The sequence below is a fragment of the Tyto alba genome, unplaced genomic scaffold (genome assembly GCF_018691265.1).
Source record: "Tyto alba isolate M040663 unplaced genomic scaffold, T.alba_DEE_v4.0 Super-Scaffold_22, whole genome shotgun sequence".
Taxonomy (NCBI): Eukaryota; Metazoa; Chordata; class Aves; order Strigiformes; family Tytonidae; genus Tyto; species Tyto alba.
In genome coordinates, this window is record NW_024881296.1 from 31,261,957 (window position 1) to 31,277,120 (window position 15,164).

The 15,164-nt window shown below is 35.6% G+C and overlaps 1 protein-coding gene across 6 annotated transcripts in view; it reads right to left on the reverse strand.

Moving 5' to 3' along the window:
- Positions 1-15,164, reverse strand: part of AKAP7 (A-kinase anchoring protein 7) — an 85,578-nt gene that overhangs the window by 64,481 nt on the left and 5,933 nt on the right. For all 6 annotated transcript variants that reach the window (XR_006165608.1, XR_006165607.1, XM_042795984.1 and 3 more), the window contains exons 4-5: positions 13,891-14,027; positions 8,668-8,828 (exon numbers count right to left, since the gene is read on the reverse strand). Coding sequence is in view for 4 of the 6 variants with exons in the window: in XM_042795984.1 (XP_042651918.1) it covers positions 8,668-8,828; positions 13,891-14,027 (298 nt within the window). In the remaining 2 variants the exon portion in view is untranslated. The remainder of the gene's footprint in view (positions 1-8,667; positions 8,829-13,890; positions 14,028-15,164) is intronic.

Here is a 15,164-nt window from a genome sequence, read left to right on the forward strand (position 1 = left end):
GTCTCCTTCTTCAAAGATAATGAAAACAGAAAGAAATCTGAGTAGATGGAGGGGGGAAAAAGAAACAAAGGGAAATATTTTCCTGAGAGCACAGGACAGTTAGAAGATAATGTAATACTATTAATATCCATGCAGCTCTTTGAAGAAGTGGCATGAGAAGGGTTTTATGAGAAGTGGGGAAGGAAGCATGGATGCTGTGGGCAAGAAAGTTCCAAGCTTACAGGACAGCATGAAAGTGGATTTAAAGACTGAGCAAATACACAAATGTTAAAAGTTTATGATGGGGGTTGCCTGAACTGAAAGAAATTAGAGGCCAGTGACAGGAATCGTAGACAAATGATGCCCATGAGTCTTAAATGAAGATCTGTCATCTTTCCCAAAGATATCAACATTACTAGCTAGACTGAAAAAAAATCAAAGAAGATCTGTGTTTTCTCTTATTAGTCTCAGGCTGATCAAAGTAGAAGTAGCAGCTTCGAAGTAGACCCTAGAAAAGTTAAGGCTATTTTTACAAGCTCAGTGACTTCCTGGAACAAACTTTTGGACAGCTTTCAGACCATCTTTAATGCAATTTGAAGTACTCTGCAATACCATTTTGTACCCTATTTTCATAATGTCAAACTTACTGAATGTCATTACCTCTCTTACATTGGATGTGGGTGAATCCATTAGACAACTGTTTCCCTATAATTAGACTTGAAATGTGATATATGAAACTTATTCAGAACCACTATATACTGCAAAGACTCAAAAATTCAACAGCTAGATCAATACAGAATGATTCATGGAAAAACTGCACATTGAGCCATATTCCATAATACAAGGGGCCATCCTTTTTTCCAAGATTTCATGAGATACAAAAAGCTGCTATGTATGTACGTTTTCTTCCAGTCTATTCACTTCTGCTTGTCTCTAAAACAGGTTCCCTCAATCAAAAAGTCTAGAAGTTAGGAACAGTATTCTGTCTCTTTATTATTTTTTTTTTTTTACTTTATACTTGGAGCTGAAGAAAAACTAAGCAAAGATAACTTACAGTTATAACTATCATGTTAAGCCACGTTAAAGTTTTTAAGTTCTTAGTTGTTTTTTAAGAGTGTTCTGTTGGCTATCAGTTAGCAGAAGTTTGGGGTTCACAAAGCAGCTCTTCGGTCATCCTTCCTTTCATAATAGCACTGAGAACAGTGCTCTTTCAAAGCCTTACAAGACTAATTTCCAAGGTAATTAAGAACTCAAAGTCATCGATTTCAGATGCTAATATTTATCATGACCTCAACTGTATGTCAGCAGAGGTAAGCATTATGGATTTAAAAAAAGTTTCTGTATTATGTTACACTTGGGATATATAATAAAAGGCTGCATCAAGCATCAAACTCTACCGTCATACCATTAAGACCATTCTGAAGGATGGCATCAGCCTGAGCAATGTCCCTCGCTGCTGCCTGACAAAAACTACCGACTCCTAAACGTCTCAGCAATCCCCAAGCTCCGATGAAAAAAGTGGTGGCTAAACCAGGGTCAGTCACTGCCTCACGTGCTGGTGATTTTTATCTCCAGGATGTAAGAAAAGGAAAGGCCTTGCTTCTCATCTCTCCATATAAAGAGAGGCTATTTTTTCTCCCCATCAGTATTAGCGTGTCTCTGCAAACAGTTTTAAACTGTGCCAAAAGGTAAACCAGAGTCAAGCTGATTTCCCAATGGTTCTTCCACTGCTACATGGTTATGTATTACTTAGGTTTTCCTCCAGTGACTTGTCTCTGTACCACACCACTATAGTCTACCAGTGAGCTGTATGGTTATTTCAAACACATATCAGCAGACTGCGTGTGTTGCTCTGTTTCTCTCTGACACCATACATGCATATAGAAGAAAGATACGCTCATTTATAAAGTAGGATCCAAGAAGCAGTTGGATCAAGCAATCCCCACTTTGTGCACAAATGCCAATATGTAAGGTAAGCCTTACAAGACAAACAATGATAATGTGAAGACTCAAAGTGCTAGACTGAAATAGAAACTTAGGTAGGACTTCTTGATGAAACTCAGCTCTTTTACTGGCTTTAATCAATTCCAACACTTCCTAGAAGTTTGTCACAATCACAAAAAGAAGTGGGTGAGCGTACCTTCCATTAAACCACAAAAACCATATCTTATTGCTTCATTTTAATGAGGTGTTTGGCAGCACAATATTAAGAAGAACGTAAATGAAAATCTGAAAGTATTTCTGTCCTTGCTTTCAGAAAAGCATACTTTACACTTTTAGCATTAAAGAACAAATGCGGGGATCACTACTGGTTGCTTTAGAGGAACAAAGGCAATTAACATAGTGAACAGCACATCCAGTTTCATTAAATAACACAGCAGTGCTCTGTGGCCTATAACCAGATGTATGTGTCCTGTACAGAGGGATGATGTTAACAAAAACATCTCATAATAAACAATCAAGGAGAAATTAAAAGACAGATTCAGAGCTAGGCATGCACATGGTTAGTGTGTTTTATATATTTCACATGCACAACAGTGAGAATAATAAACATCAAGGTGAAAAGATAAAATACTGTGACAAACTGAAGATCTTTCAATCTCCCTACTAATTGAATAGATTCCTTGCAACAATTTAAAACTTTGCTTCCAGTTCCACCTGACTACATAACAGCAAATTAGAGATTACCTGGTCTGTAAATATCAAAATCCTATCGTAACATTTACTTTCTCCTTGCCATACAAACAGATCCTCTACTTACTCCTGCTACCCCAACTTCCTTTCTATTAAACCCTTATTCTTCCCCTTGTATCTGCCCTCTCTGTACCTTGAGGAAATTGCATTATACAGCCAAATCACAGTTTTCTCAGCAAATTGAAAAGATTCTTTCTGACTCCTTCCACACAGCTGATCAACATTTTAATACCCTGTGTGAAGAGTAGTAGTCAAAGGGCAGGAGAGGTAATGCAAAACAGTGCCACCAAGCCAGGCCCCCATCCCAGCCTAATGCTCTTGCATATTTACTTTAGCCTCTTCTACTTGCCACACACAGAAAAGGTGAGATAAGAGATCTGGCAATAGCTTAGCATTTATTATTCCCATGCAACTAATAAAATGTTGAGCTCCAGAGCAAATTAAATACAATAACTATTACCTGTTGGAAGCACAAACTCATAAAACTAACTGGTGTTATACTAGGCCGTAATAGGGCCTGTTCATTTTCACGATAATGTTTGCCCCTGTTGTCACCATTTGTCTACTCAAGGGGCTGAAACCAAAGAAAACTGTCATGTAGTACAAAGCTGAATTTGAAAAGGTCACATGCAGAAAACTGCAATATGAAAAGGCATGAACAATGCTCAGGTCTGTGGGAATCAGCCTTTCACATAAGCACTATCAGCAAGTAGGTGCCTTGGCTCTTGTGATGAAAACAACAAAAGAATCATTGGAGCTCTTTTCAGTTGGTTATATTCATCACACAATACAGAACATATAAATTTGCTGACAGATAATTATATTCTTGAGACAGCAGAACATTGCCACTTTCAACTTTAGAGCATGCTTCTCTTCTTCTTGTAGATGAGCCACGTTTCTAGACAGCCTGGTAAAGTTCTGCTACACACATTAGCAGGAATTATAACTAATGTCACATGGACTAGAAGAAAATCTAACATGTCACAGCAGTACATTTTCAGTGCAACTGTTATGCATTTGGACTAGCAGCTTTTTGTTCACCCTGTACAAATCAGTTGTTTGAATGGAAAATAACAACAGTTTGGAGTTCTCAATTTTTCCATCATGTGAAATGACTTAAGAATAACTGACAAGAGGCAAAATTCGTTTATCTTAGCTTCAGCCATCTGGAACTTAAGTGAACTAAATTAACTGAATTAAACTATTTCACTAGGCTCTCTGAAGTCAGAGCAATGTAACTCACCCTAAAACATATGCTAAATGTGTAGTTTCATAATCCTTAAAGAAGCTCATAAACCACCATCCTTGCCAGCCTGTCCCTCCTCTCCAGCCCCATGCCTGCCACTGCTGCTATCTTTTGTGCTGTCATGTAGCTATACAGTAAACTGCCCTAGCAAACTGGAATGGATAAAAATTAGCTGGCAAAGGTAAAAACATTATTGTAACCACAGCTGAATTCACCATGTGGCTGCACGAATCTCCAGCACAGCACAAGGGGCCGGACTGCTTTGGCGCGGTGGCAATGCCAGCTTATGCTTGAGTAACGGTGTAAAGTACCTAGAGAAGAAAATGGGCTGTATGACTTGCTTTCCATTTCTTCCTCTCTAGTACGGATTGTTAGGAAAATCAATTTAGTAAGATTAGACTAAATGTCATTCATATAAAACTAAAGTTATAGGAAATTACTAGTTAGGTGTACAGGTCTGTCTAGTGCAGTCCTAACTGTATTAAAATATTTAACACAACAAATCAACATTTCTTAAAAACAAAGGACCAAAAGCAAATTAGTTATCTGTGTAAGAAGAGTAACTTTTTTGTTCATGAAATAAAAGCTCCCCCTCATGGTCAGACCATAATGTGCATCATCCATCCATAAAATCAAAATCTGCCATTCCTGCAGGCAAAAAAGAATTCACTTACTTTTATCAGTTTCAAATAGCATTTACAGCATAATAGTCAAAATGACAATCAAAGCCACACAATTCATTACTTTTTCCAAATTCAGTTAGTACTTCAAACACTGTAGTGTAGCAAAGCACAAGAAATTAAGAGTTTATTACAAATCACTATAAGTGTATACATCACTTTTAGCTCAGAATTTCTGAAAAGACTTGGACAAAGAGTGATTAAAATACTCCTCAAACTTCTGTCCTAACAGTTTAGCACTATTCCTGGAAGATAACTGTATCATGGTAATGTCTTTTAGCAGATTGTTGGGAAAGAACTAGCAAAGCACAACAAACAGAAAATCCATATTAGCTCTGCTTTTCCTGAACTTTTATCTCTGGCAAACTTACATTTACATTGGTATTAGCAGATATGCACTTACCATTATAATACTGTCCCACATTCAGACATTACTGGTATCAAACAGATTTCCATATAATTTATGGAACTAAATGGGCTCTTACAAGAAGCTAATTTAACTTCTGGTATTTCTTATCTCTCTCTACTGTTCCATGGACGACAACAATAATATCCTGCAGGCAATGCTGTATATTTTTTTTGCCACCTTCAGTTTTAAAATTGCAGTTTTCTAGGGACGCAAATTATTTCATAGGCAAGGGCACTAGGAGCCAGTATAAACTTGTGACAGTTAATTTCTGTCAAACATATATAAACTCACAGCAGTATACATGAAGACCTGATAGCAATCTTCACACAGATGCTGACAACAGCAGCCCAGAACAAAAGAGCTTCCTATATTTTATCTTGCAGGTGTCTCTCAAAAATTGTGTATTCAGGATACTACCCACAGAACAGGAATACTAGGCATAATTTTCACATGCAGCCTGTTTTGAGTTAATATATTAAAAGTATTACAGAAAATAATGGCACACTTCTGCTAACACAATTCTTTACATTAGAAGGTATATTTATTGTGTCAAATACAGCCCAGAAAGTACTACATGGTCTTTTCCCCAAAATGCAACACCTTCAGTAGGAGGTCTGGCCCTTAGAGGACTGTCTGCGAATGTTCTGTAAAAACTGCATGCAAACAAAACTGTGTTGCAATAAACTCTATAAGTGTACTCTTACATTAAAGGAATTATACATGTGATACACCTGGGGGAAGGGGGAGAATCCTAACAACTCTCTTGTTTATCTCATCAGTTCTGTAGAGTTCACATGGATTCTTTTTATTTTTTATTATTTAATATTATTTCATATTCCAAATTGCACTGCCCTGAAGGACATCTGTATAATAAGAAATTACCTATTTTTATCAAGTTACTTATATTAAATTCTTTGCAATTTAATCTAATAAAGACATATGTAGAAACTATTTAGTGTATTTATTTTCTTGCTACTCATACCTGGCCTTGCATATGAAAATAGTGGAAACCAAGCTAACTTTTGAAACACACTTGTATAACGTTCAGTGTTATGTGATTACAGACCTAAAATCTTTATTTCTGGCACAAGCATCAATACAAAAACTGTATTTGATTTCATGAATTATTGGTTACCTGTTATGAAATAATATTAGCTCTTCCAAGAAGGCACAAAAAGATACTCTGAAATCAGCACCAGTTCAGAAGTTACAGTTATGACAGTCACTAAGAAATGTTAAGATAGAATATGCTGAAGCCTTACCCATTAACCGTTTTCAGTCATTTTACCATTTTCTTCTGGTAATGTTCAGCTCCCTACCCTGTTTCAGAACTAAATCCAGATGAAACAAACATCACTGTATAAGTCTAGAGACTGAACAACAGGCCTAAGGCCAAGAAATGATCCACTGGGTTGGCAAAAGTAAGCACTGAAATAAGAAACATTTTTACTAAACAGCAGTGTTAAGTGAAAATAATAATACACAGCTGCAGTTCTAAGATAGGCAACAAATGCTCACCAGTGAGTATCAGTAGTCATGCTTTATAAAGAAAACAGATTTGATTGTTTGCTAAATTTGACTGCACAGTAAGTTTGTCTACTAGGAAGGACTATCAAACTGAAAAACAAAGGTAGAAATCTGACCACATCTTGTTTAATTTTGATCAAAATCTGGTTCACTAGTCTAATATGTGTAGAAAATCACCCATAATAAACTCCTTTATTTCCTGTAGTTAAAAAATATTTGACTCTCCATGTCTAGAAACTGCAATTATTTTTGAATTCTTAACTATAAACTTCTCAAAATCAAAAGTTACTGCCACTAACAGAAACCATTCATCTCCTTTCACAAGAGATATGGAAAGGGAACACATTTTATGAATTATGTCACTGTTTATAAAACAACATACATAGAATATTCTGTCACCTTTAAAAGAAACCTAAAGACAGACTCAGAGGCAAGGATGAAGAAACATATTCTCCAAAGGACCAAAGAAATACTTGGTAGATTCAATCTTTGATATAATTATAGGATTATTTGTCAACTGAAGCCTCTCTGGAACTGTAACAACGGTTCAATTCCTACCACACTGAATATCAGAAGTACTTCCCTATTAAGTGCCCCTTAAAATAATAAAGCATTGCCCAATAACAGCATAGCAATTTGGTAAGCTGAAAAGTTCAGTCTCCTATTCCACCTTTCTTTAAAATGTAAGTTAAAAAAAATACTAAACATTTTCTAAAGGCACTTCAGAAATATAAACTAATGGATTGCTAGAGAAAGCACTGTATTAATAAAGACTTATTCTAATTTTTTTCCTATACAGGACTGCAAAGAAGTAGCGTGACAGCAGCAGTCTTTGCTACTCAGCAAAATGTCCTCCATGGGTTATGGCACTATTAAAAAATGATGTGACCTCACATTCCTCAGAGCACAAAAGATAATTCATCAATACTGAAAAATTCGTTTTTCCAAGGAATAGTTGGAATTGCCGGGATAGTTTTAAAGGACACCAATGAACTACAGACAGTACTGTACTCCTGAGAATTTTTATTTAATATCTGTAAACAACATAGTTTAATTATAGACTCATAGATGAAAACTCCACTCTATCTTGCTTTGGTCTAGGTACGGACCGTTGTTTCTCAGCTGATATTTATACTCCTTTTAATTTATATATTCCTACTGACTTGAACTGTACCTTTGGATGTGTTTTATCTGACTGGCAAAGGCAGTGACCTTAGCTCCACCTGTAGGACAGAACTGAGAGTTTTGCTTTTGAAGTGTACATGTGGGTGCACATGCAAAGTAGCATGAACTTGCCACATGTTTCAACAACTTCCTAATTGCTAAAGGAAGGCAATTAACATGGAACAAGCCACAGACTGGTTCCATAACTGCTCAAAAAAAAAAAAAAAAAAAAGTCTGAGGCTAAACCAGCATGGAATCCAACACCATTACTCTGGCAGATGAGTCACGTCCTTCTCCCAAATTTCCCTTATCCTCTAGGGGTGCAGAGAAAGTCTAGACTTTACTCTATACATCTACAGAAGTGCACGTATAAAGTACATATATACATATATATGAATGTGGGTATATATGCACTTACACACGTGCAAGTGGCAAGTTACAGTTAATTCACTGAGATTTAAAAGCGATAATGTGTAACATACAGGAAACACAAAACTTAAAGTCTCCCCAGACCATGGAAGAGGAAAGAACATCCCTGTCTCTCAGTGCTCTACTCAGCATGAACACAAAGGAGAGAATTATGTAGCTTTGCAAGTCATGGAAAATGCATCAAAGATACAGTTCTTAAAGTTAGTAAATATGAATATACAAATTGAAAGGGGATAAATATCAGCTGAGAAACAGCAGACAGTATCTGGACCAAAACAAGGTAGAACGGAGTCTTTATATCCATCTACAAATCTGCACTACATTTTTCACATATACTAAATAAAAAGATAACAGAGAACAGTACTGCCCGTAATTCATTAATATACTTTTGAACTGTGCTGGAAAATTCGTTATGTAGCCTTTTCAATTGTTAAAGGTATATTAATGTTAACTAAATTAGCACCAACTTACCGTGCTCCATTCTCATCTAGGTTGTCAAAAAGTCTTTAAAAGATTTAAACTAGATTGACAAGTTGTACCTGCTATTTTCGTAAGTATAGTTGTATGATCATTTTCTGCCAACTTCACAAATCCAACTTCATTTCTGAAGTGATCAATTCCTTGAAAAGACAAATCCACAATTTTTCCTTTCAGGAGATCTTCTACAAAATCTTTGCTGTCTGAAAGAGCACCAACTGCTCTGTCAAGAAGAAAGAAAGTATCTATGTGAAAGTCAAATATATTAATACTGTTTACAGTGCTATTAATCATTACATGCAAAAATCTCAAAGTTTTATTACTATCAATTTATTATCTACTTAGGTACTTTTACACTACTTCCTATTAATGCAGTCAGTATTATTAGTACAATTTTATAAAGGTAAATTGGTTCATACACCCTGCTGTAAAACCACAAAAATAATAAGGCAGACCTAGCAGCAGGTGTAATTCATCAAATGACTTTATCCCAGTCCTCAAAGTGACCAGCTATTAAAATCATAGCATCTCTATTACTTCTGTGCATCCTATTTACACAAGGCTTACTCGGAAGCATTTGGGTTTTGATTCTTTAATTATCTTTTTTCATCTCCTGATAGCTTAACTGAACATTCTAAGATTCTGCTTCATTCAGAGTTGCTACAGTGTTACTTAATATTATAAACAGAAGTTAGTCACTATATATATATATAAACGATAAAATTATATGGCAATTACTATTAAGCTCATTGAGAACTGTTATTAAAAGAAGTACTATCTAAATTGATGCTTACTTTCTTTAAGAGATAAATAGCACGCACACATAATCTACATGTAACTTAAGAAACAGCAAGCCTGGTAACCTTTTATTAAACATTTTAATTAGCTGCATTAAGTCTATGTACGATTACACGAACTATTTGTTTTCACCCGTACTTGAAGTGATTTACATGCTAAACAAAGACTATATAAACAGTCCTCGTGTCTTCTAAAAGATCTCTCACATCCTCATAGCTTTTAACTTTATTGAACGAAATTGAATTTCAACTTTTCACTAAACCGATGCTGACTTTACAAACGCTAGATGGCAGTAACTGGTTAAAAACTCTCAAGAGTTTATTTTACTTTTTCTGTCCTAGCTGGATGAAAGCCACTACCATGATTTCTAAAGTAGGCTAAATTATACTCTTTAAGCCTGTAAAATTACAAACAACTTTACGCACATTTCCAATCTGTTTAACAAGATGGCCTCTTGATAAGAACTATGCATTTAATTGAAACCTAGGTCAGGTTAAGAAAGACGTTAAGGTTAATTATATGACAAAATATCATTGATTCATATAGTCCTCCTGTGTTTTTTCTATAGGGTTTTATTCTACAGCCTAGAGGTACTTTAGCTCCTATATAACCACTTTAAACAACAATGCCTTTACTTGTTCTTTGGCAAAGATATTTTTCGTTGAGCATAGTCTCTGACACTTATCTACCTTTTTATCAGCATTAGGCAAACCTGTTCCTGTGTCTTCTGTATGGGCTGTACTTCAAGACCTTTCAAAAACACCATCTAATACTCATGATACCAGTCAGATTCCTTTACAGGTAATCATATGTAGATTTATCTACTGACATGAACCTGAAAATTGTTCCAAAACAAGTACAGATATTTTAAATACAGTGACAAATATTGCAGTTGAGCTTTCAAGTAGTGAATCATGCACATGCAAAAAATCCAGAGATGGGTTTTAGGCATCTGAGAACTGGTACACAAAGAGTAATGGAAAGCTCTGTTCCGCAGCTGAACAAAGATTTTTATTTCCATACTGTAGGGTATGCTGCAGAATTCACTGACCAGCTCAACTCTACTGGATGAAATCTATGAAAGGTCAATTCAAACAGTGCAGTGTGTCTTCGGTTTAGCACTGCGTTACTGAAGATTTACTTCTATTTTTTCTTTCATATATGATCTTGTAAACACTAAACTATAGTCAAAAAATAGTCGTCATCTCATCTCTAGCATATTTTGTACTTTCATATTATATCAATCACTTCATAACATCTAACAGTTGTTTTGTAAGAATAATGCACGAGGACAAACATTTCCACTGAAGTCAACAGCAAAAAACACAACAGTGGTATTGTCTTGTTATTCCATACCAAATAGTATTTACGATGTCAAATAGTAGGTATACTCAGTGCAATTAACCCACAGGGATAACAAAAAAGTTTACTATCATTTTACTCCAAAGTGGAGAAAGGAAGTAAAAAAAAGTATTAAGCAGCATATTCTAAGTGAATACAAAGTAGGATTATAAAAGCAATGCCTAGGGGTTTTTTATATTGTTGTAATGTAAGTATTACATTACATTACTACAGCACGTAGTTTCTTTTTAGAAATTTCTGATTTGCTAATTCTGATTAATTGTTAGAAAAAAAACAATCTTGCAAAAAAAAAAAAAAAAAGCCAAACTGAATCCTTTCAGCTCTCATATTTATAACAAGGTGGTTAGATTCACAGTCTTTGACAGATAACAAGTAAGAAGAACTTGACACTGTAGTCTGGTAATGAAGGCATTTACTGCAAAGGCACGCATCCCGATTTCTAGTACGTGATCCCATGACTATGCATACAGTTAGCACAGACTAGGAGTCCTTTGCTTGAAGGGAGTGCTGTCATGTCTCTTGCTTGCTTGCCTTATGTTTTTTAAAATCTCACATTCCTGATTTCATATAGCCCTACAGAAAGAGATGTGAAGTGCATTCATGAAGGCTAGACCACAGCCAATCAGTTAGGAAACTCACACGGGAATTACAGGTCTGGATTCCCTTAGGAAGAGTGGCCTAGAATACAGATCTTCCATTTTCAGGGTGAAAGCTCTATGTACTAAAATACTACACAAAGGCCTTTGTGCTGAATTGAATGTTATGTTTAGCACATTCTTATCACGCATTTTGACTTCAAATAGTGTTCAACACGTTTCATTTCTGTATAGACAGAGGCACTATTGTGCAAACACAGTAAAAAAACTGTAGATATCTAAGTAACTTAAGGGATCCAAACCTAAGGATCACTGAACTCTAAGATGCTCACCTGACTAACTGCACTTCGCTTGAGGGATAACTCTCACCCTATGTTACACACAGGTTCTTTTGCCAGCCTGGACCTTGGTTGTGGTTTTTTTTTTTTTTTCATTAACCTGGTATTAAAAATTGATGAAGCAAAGAAAGGAAAATTCAACTTTTTACTCAAGTTCTCCCAAAAGATTAAACAGAAAACATCTGTTATGAAGAAAAAAAAAAAAAAAAAAATTCCAGAAAATAGAAAATACAATCTAGAATACCTGAGGATAGCTGAGCTAGATACCTGTAGGAGGCATCTGGCCAGGGAAGGGGTGAATCACTGGGGAAGCTGCTGCTGACTAGAGGACAGCTCCTGCATGCCTGGACTGTGGAGTTCTGCTGGGAGAGGCAGAGAACAACTCCGTAAGTGTTTGGGTGGCAGCTGGACAGTGAAGAGCTGAGAAGCTGCTCAAGGATTAGCAGAAGATACTGATTTTGAGAAAATTTGTTTTGATATAGTTTAGGACTCTAAAAAATATTCATGAGGAGGCATACTTGGCTTTGAGATATCCTCTCACATTGCCTTTTTTTAAAGTTCATATTTCAAACCCTTTTTAAAGATATTGCACACACAGCCGGTGGTTGATCTCACCAATTTTCAGTCTGCTCATCAACCAGGGCAGAAGAAGCTGGTGTGCCCACTCCAGGAGACAAAAGGCACATGGAGAAGAGAGGGAGTCCAGCAGGTCTAGTATCCTTTGCTTTTCCTTCTATTCCCTGCTCCTAGCTATCTGCTTCTCTCCCTTTAGATCAGACCATTAGAGATGAGGATGCTGACAGACTCACATCCTCACAGGAGAGGTAAGAGCGTAGAAGCCTCAAGACTATACCATTCAAGGAAACAAGTGTGAAAAACATGCAGGGCAATTGATTTAGATATACTGGTATCTCATTATTTTTAGGTGTGCTAAATGTTTCTAGTCAAAATACTTCTACCTATTAGAGGCATTACCTTGACTACCAAATGGTTCCTACATTCTATCCTGGATTCTTGCTTTCTTATGAGTAGTCTGCACTCTAACAGCCAAACCTTCTGGGGGAAAAATTATTCAACACTCACTTATTAGACACATTATTTTGTAACTGTATTACCATAACCAAAGCTATGTCTCACTGCACTTACTCATTATTTGATCTAGTTAATTCAGTATGTGGACCACATGCCTGGTAACACTGCAGAGAAAACTAGTAAGATATACAAAATAGATACATATATAAAGAGATATACATAAACATATATATGACAGAAGGCCCCTGAAAGAACTCATCTGGGGGAGATGAATTTGAGAGGCTTCTCTTTCACAGAATTATAAGGATCTGATGAATTTTGATTGATCAGCAATTCACTACAAAACGGACACATAAGCAATGGAGGATTCCCAGATGTTCATTATAATGCCAGCAGGCCATTTATCAGCATTTTACATAATACTCTGTTACAGTTACCAAAGTGTTTGCAATCTCAATTTTGCAATTATAATGTGCAAATATAGACATATCACATATGCAGGCCATTGGGTACCACATCTAAACAGACACTGTCACGAAAGTCTGTGTAAAGCAGGACTATAAAATACAATGTATGTCTTCATTTCAAGTCAAAATTATAGGTAGACATAAAAATTATTATTCTGAACGTTCATAAATTACAGCTGTATAGACAGACTTAAAAGTCTGAACATTGTATTAACCATTGAACTTACACATTAGAGTAGGCTTGTCAGATAGCAGTACAGCATGTGATAAACAGTAAAAAACACCAATGAATTGCATTTTTATAAAGCAAGTAGTCACATCTAACACTTAGACATTAAACTATGAAATTCTGAAAACACCCCTGTTAATCTGTCCAGTGTCCCCTATATCAAAATATTGTTTTAAAATAATTACTTCAGAAAACGAGATTTGTGCATGCAAGTTCAGCACACAGTAAGAAAAACGCAAGAGCAAAAAGCATATTTTGTTCAGAGGTCATGACATACCATGTTATAAAAATGGATAATATTAAGATTAGCATTTTAAGAACAGCATGAATTAAATGTCCAGTAACCCTAGTAATATAGGGCTGTGTATGGCAAAAAATAAGCATCAGTTACCCCTTATAGTCCTTTTATAAACTCATCCAGAAAAAATACTTGTATATACTTAATTTAACACCAAATACCTACATGCTAATTTCTTCTTCACTGGATAAATGCATCACTAACATGGTGATATGCAATGAGCCAGAGCGAACCATTGCTTTGGAAAGCCTTTGATCCTTTTGTATTATTGCATCTTGGACAGCCTGAATACTGCCAGTAATCTGGGAAGACAGACACAGAAACAACAGTTAGCCATTACAATTACTGTATCCCATCATGCAAGTGAACAAGAAAGCACACAAACTGAAATCAAACGTTTATGTAAAAACCATTCTAGCAGAAGAAAGTTTTATCCTCTGACAAAGCTGTGCTAATTGACCCGAGTAAACCCAAAGTGGGTACGAATGGAGTGATTAATAAATCACTGGACAGTCCCCATCACATCTGAACAGGAGTTTGCTTCCATAAGTATGATAAATTCCTGAAGCAGATTAAGATCATCCAGTTTTACACTGCCAGTAATCCAAATAAAAGGCTTCTTCAAGGACTTTCTCTGCCCGCTTTGCTAAACTTGCATGTTGCTATGTGCAGACAAGTGTCTGGAAAAAGAAAGAGATCTTTGCAGCCTTGGGCACATATAAAATCAGAATATTCAGTAAATAATTTGTAGAGATATCCAATTTACACTTCTGATTATACTGTCCAATACACATTTAAATACTCTTCAAAGATATTTCAATTAATTTCCATATAACATGTATATAGTTCTAATTTCATCAGTCTTTTTCTTTAAAATCATTAGAACTACATTTTCTTCATTGAAAATTATTTGTATGGTTATACATGCTTTATAAATTGTACTCAAAACATTTTCTGTGCTTGTCATTATGATACTTGCAGTGATTTTGAGAAAAAACAAACAAAAACGAATACAAACAAAAAACCCCAAACAAACAAACAAAAAAAACCAAAACTCAAACAAAACCAAAAAAACAACAGCAACAATTCTTGAATATGTTAGTGGAAATTAAATCAAATCCAATAACCTTGACCATCTGACAAAATGAGTTATTTCTTAAAGCACAGTAAGCAAAGATAGCACAGACAAATCAGCTTTGGTGTATAAAGTCTAAAAGAAGCATGTAAAAAAAAAAAAAATCAGACTGAAGTTTTCTATTTGAAATTCTGTGGTGAATGCTTCACAAATATACTCTACATACTGACTTTTTTAACATAAGCACAAGTAGCTTTCAGGTCAATTAAAAAAAAAAAAAAAGGCCTTGATATATGTTGGTAGCTCTGTTAATCATAAGGAACACATCAATTTCCTGAAAAAACACATTCTAATGGGAATGGTC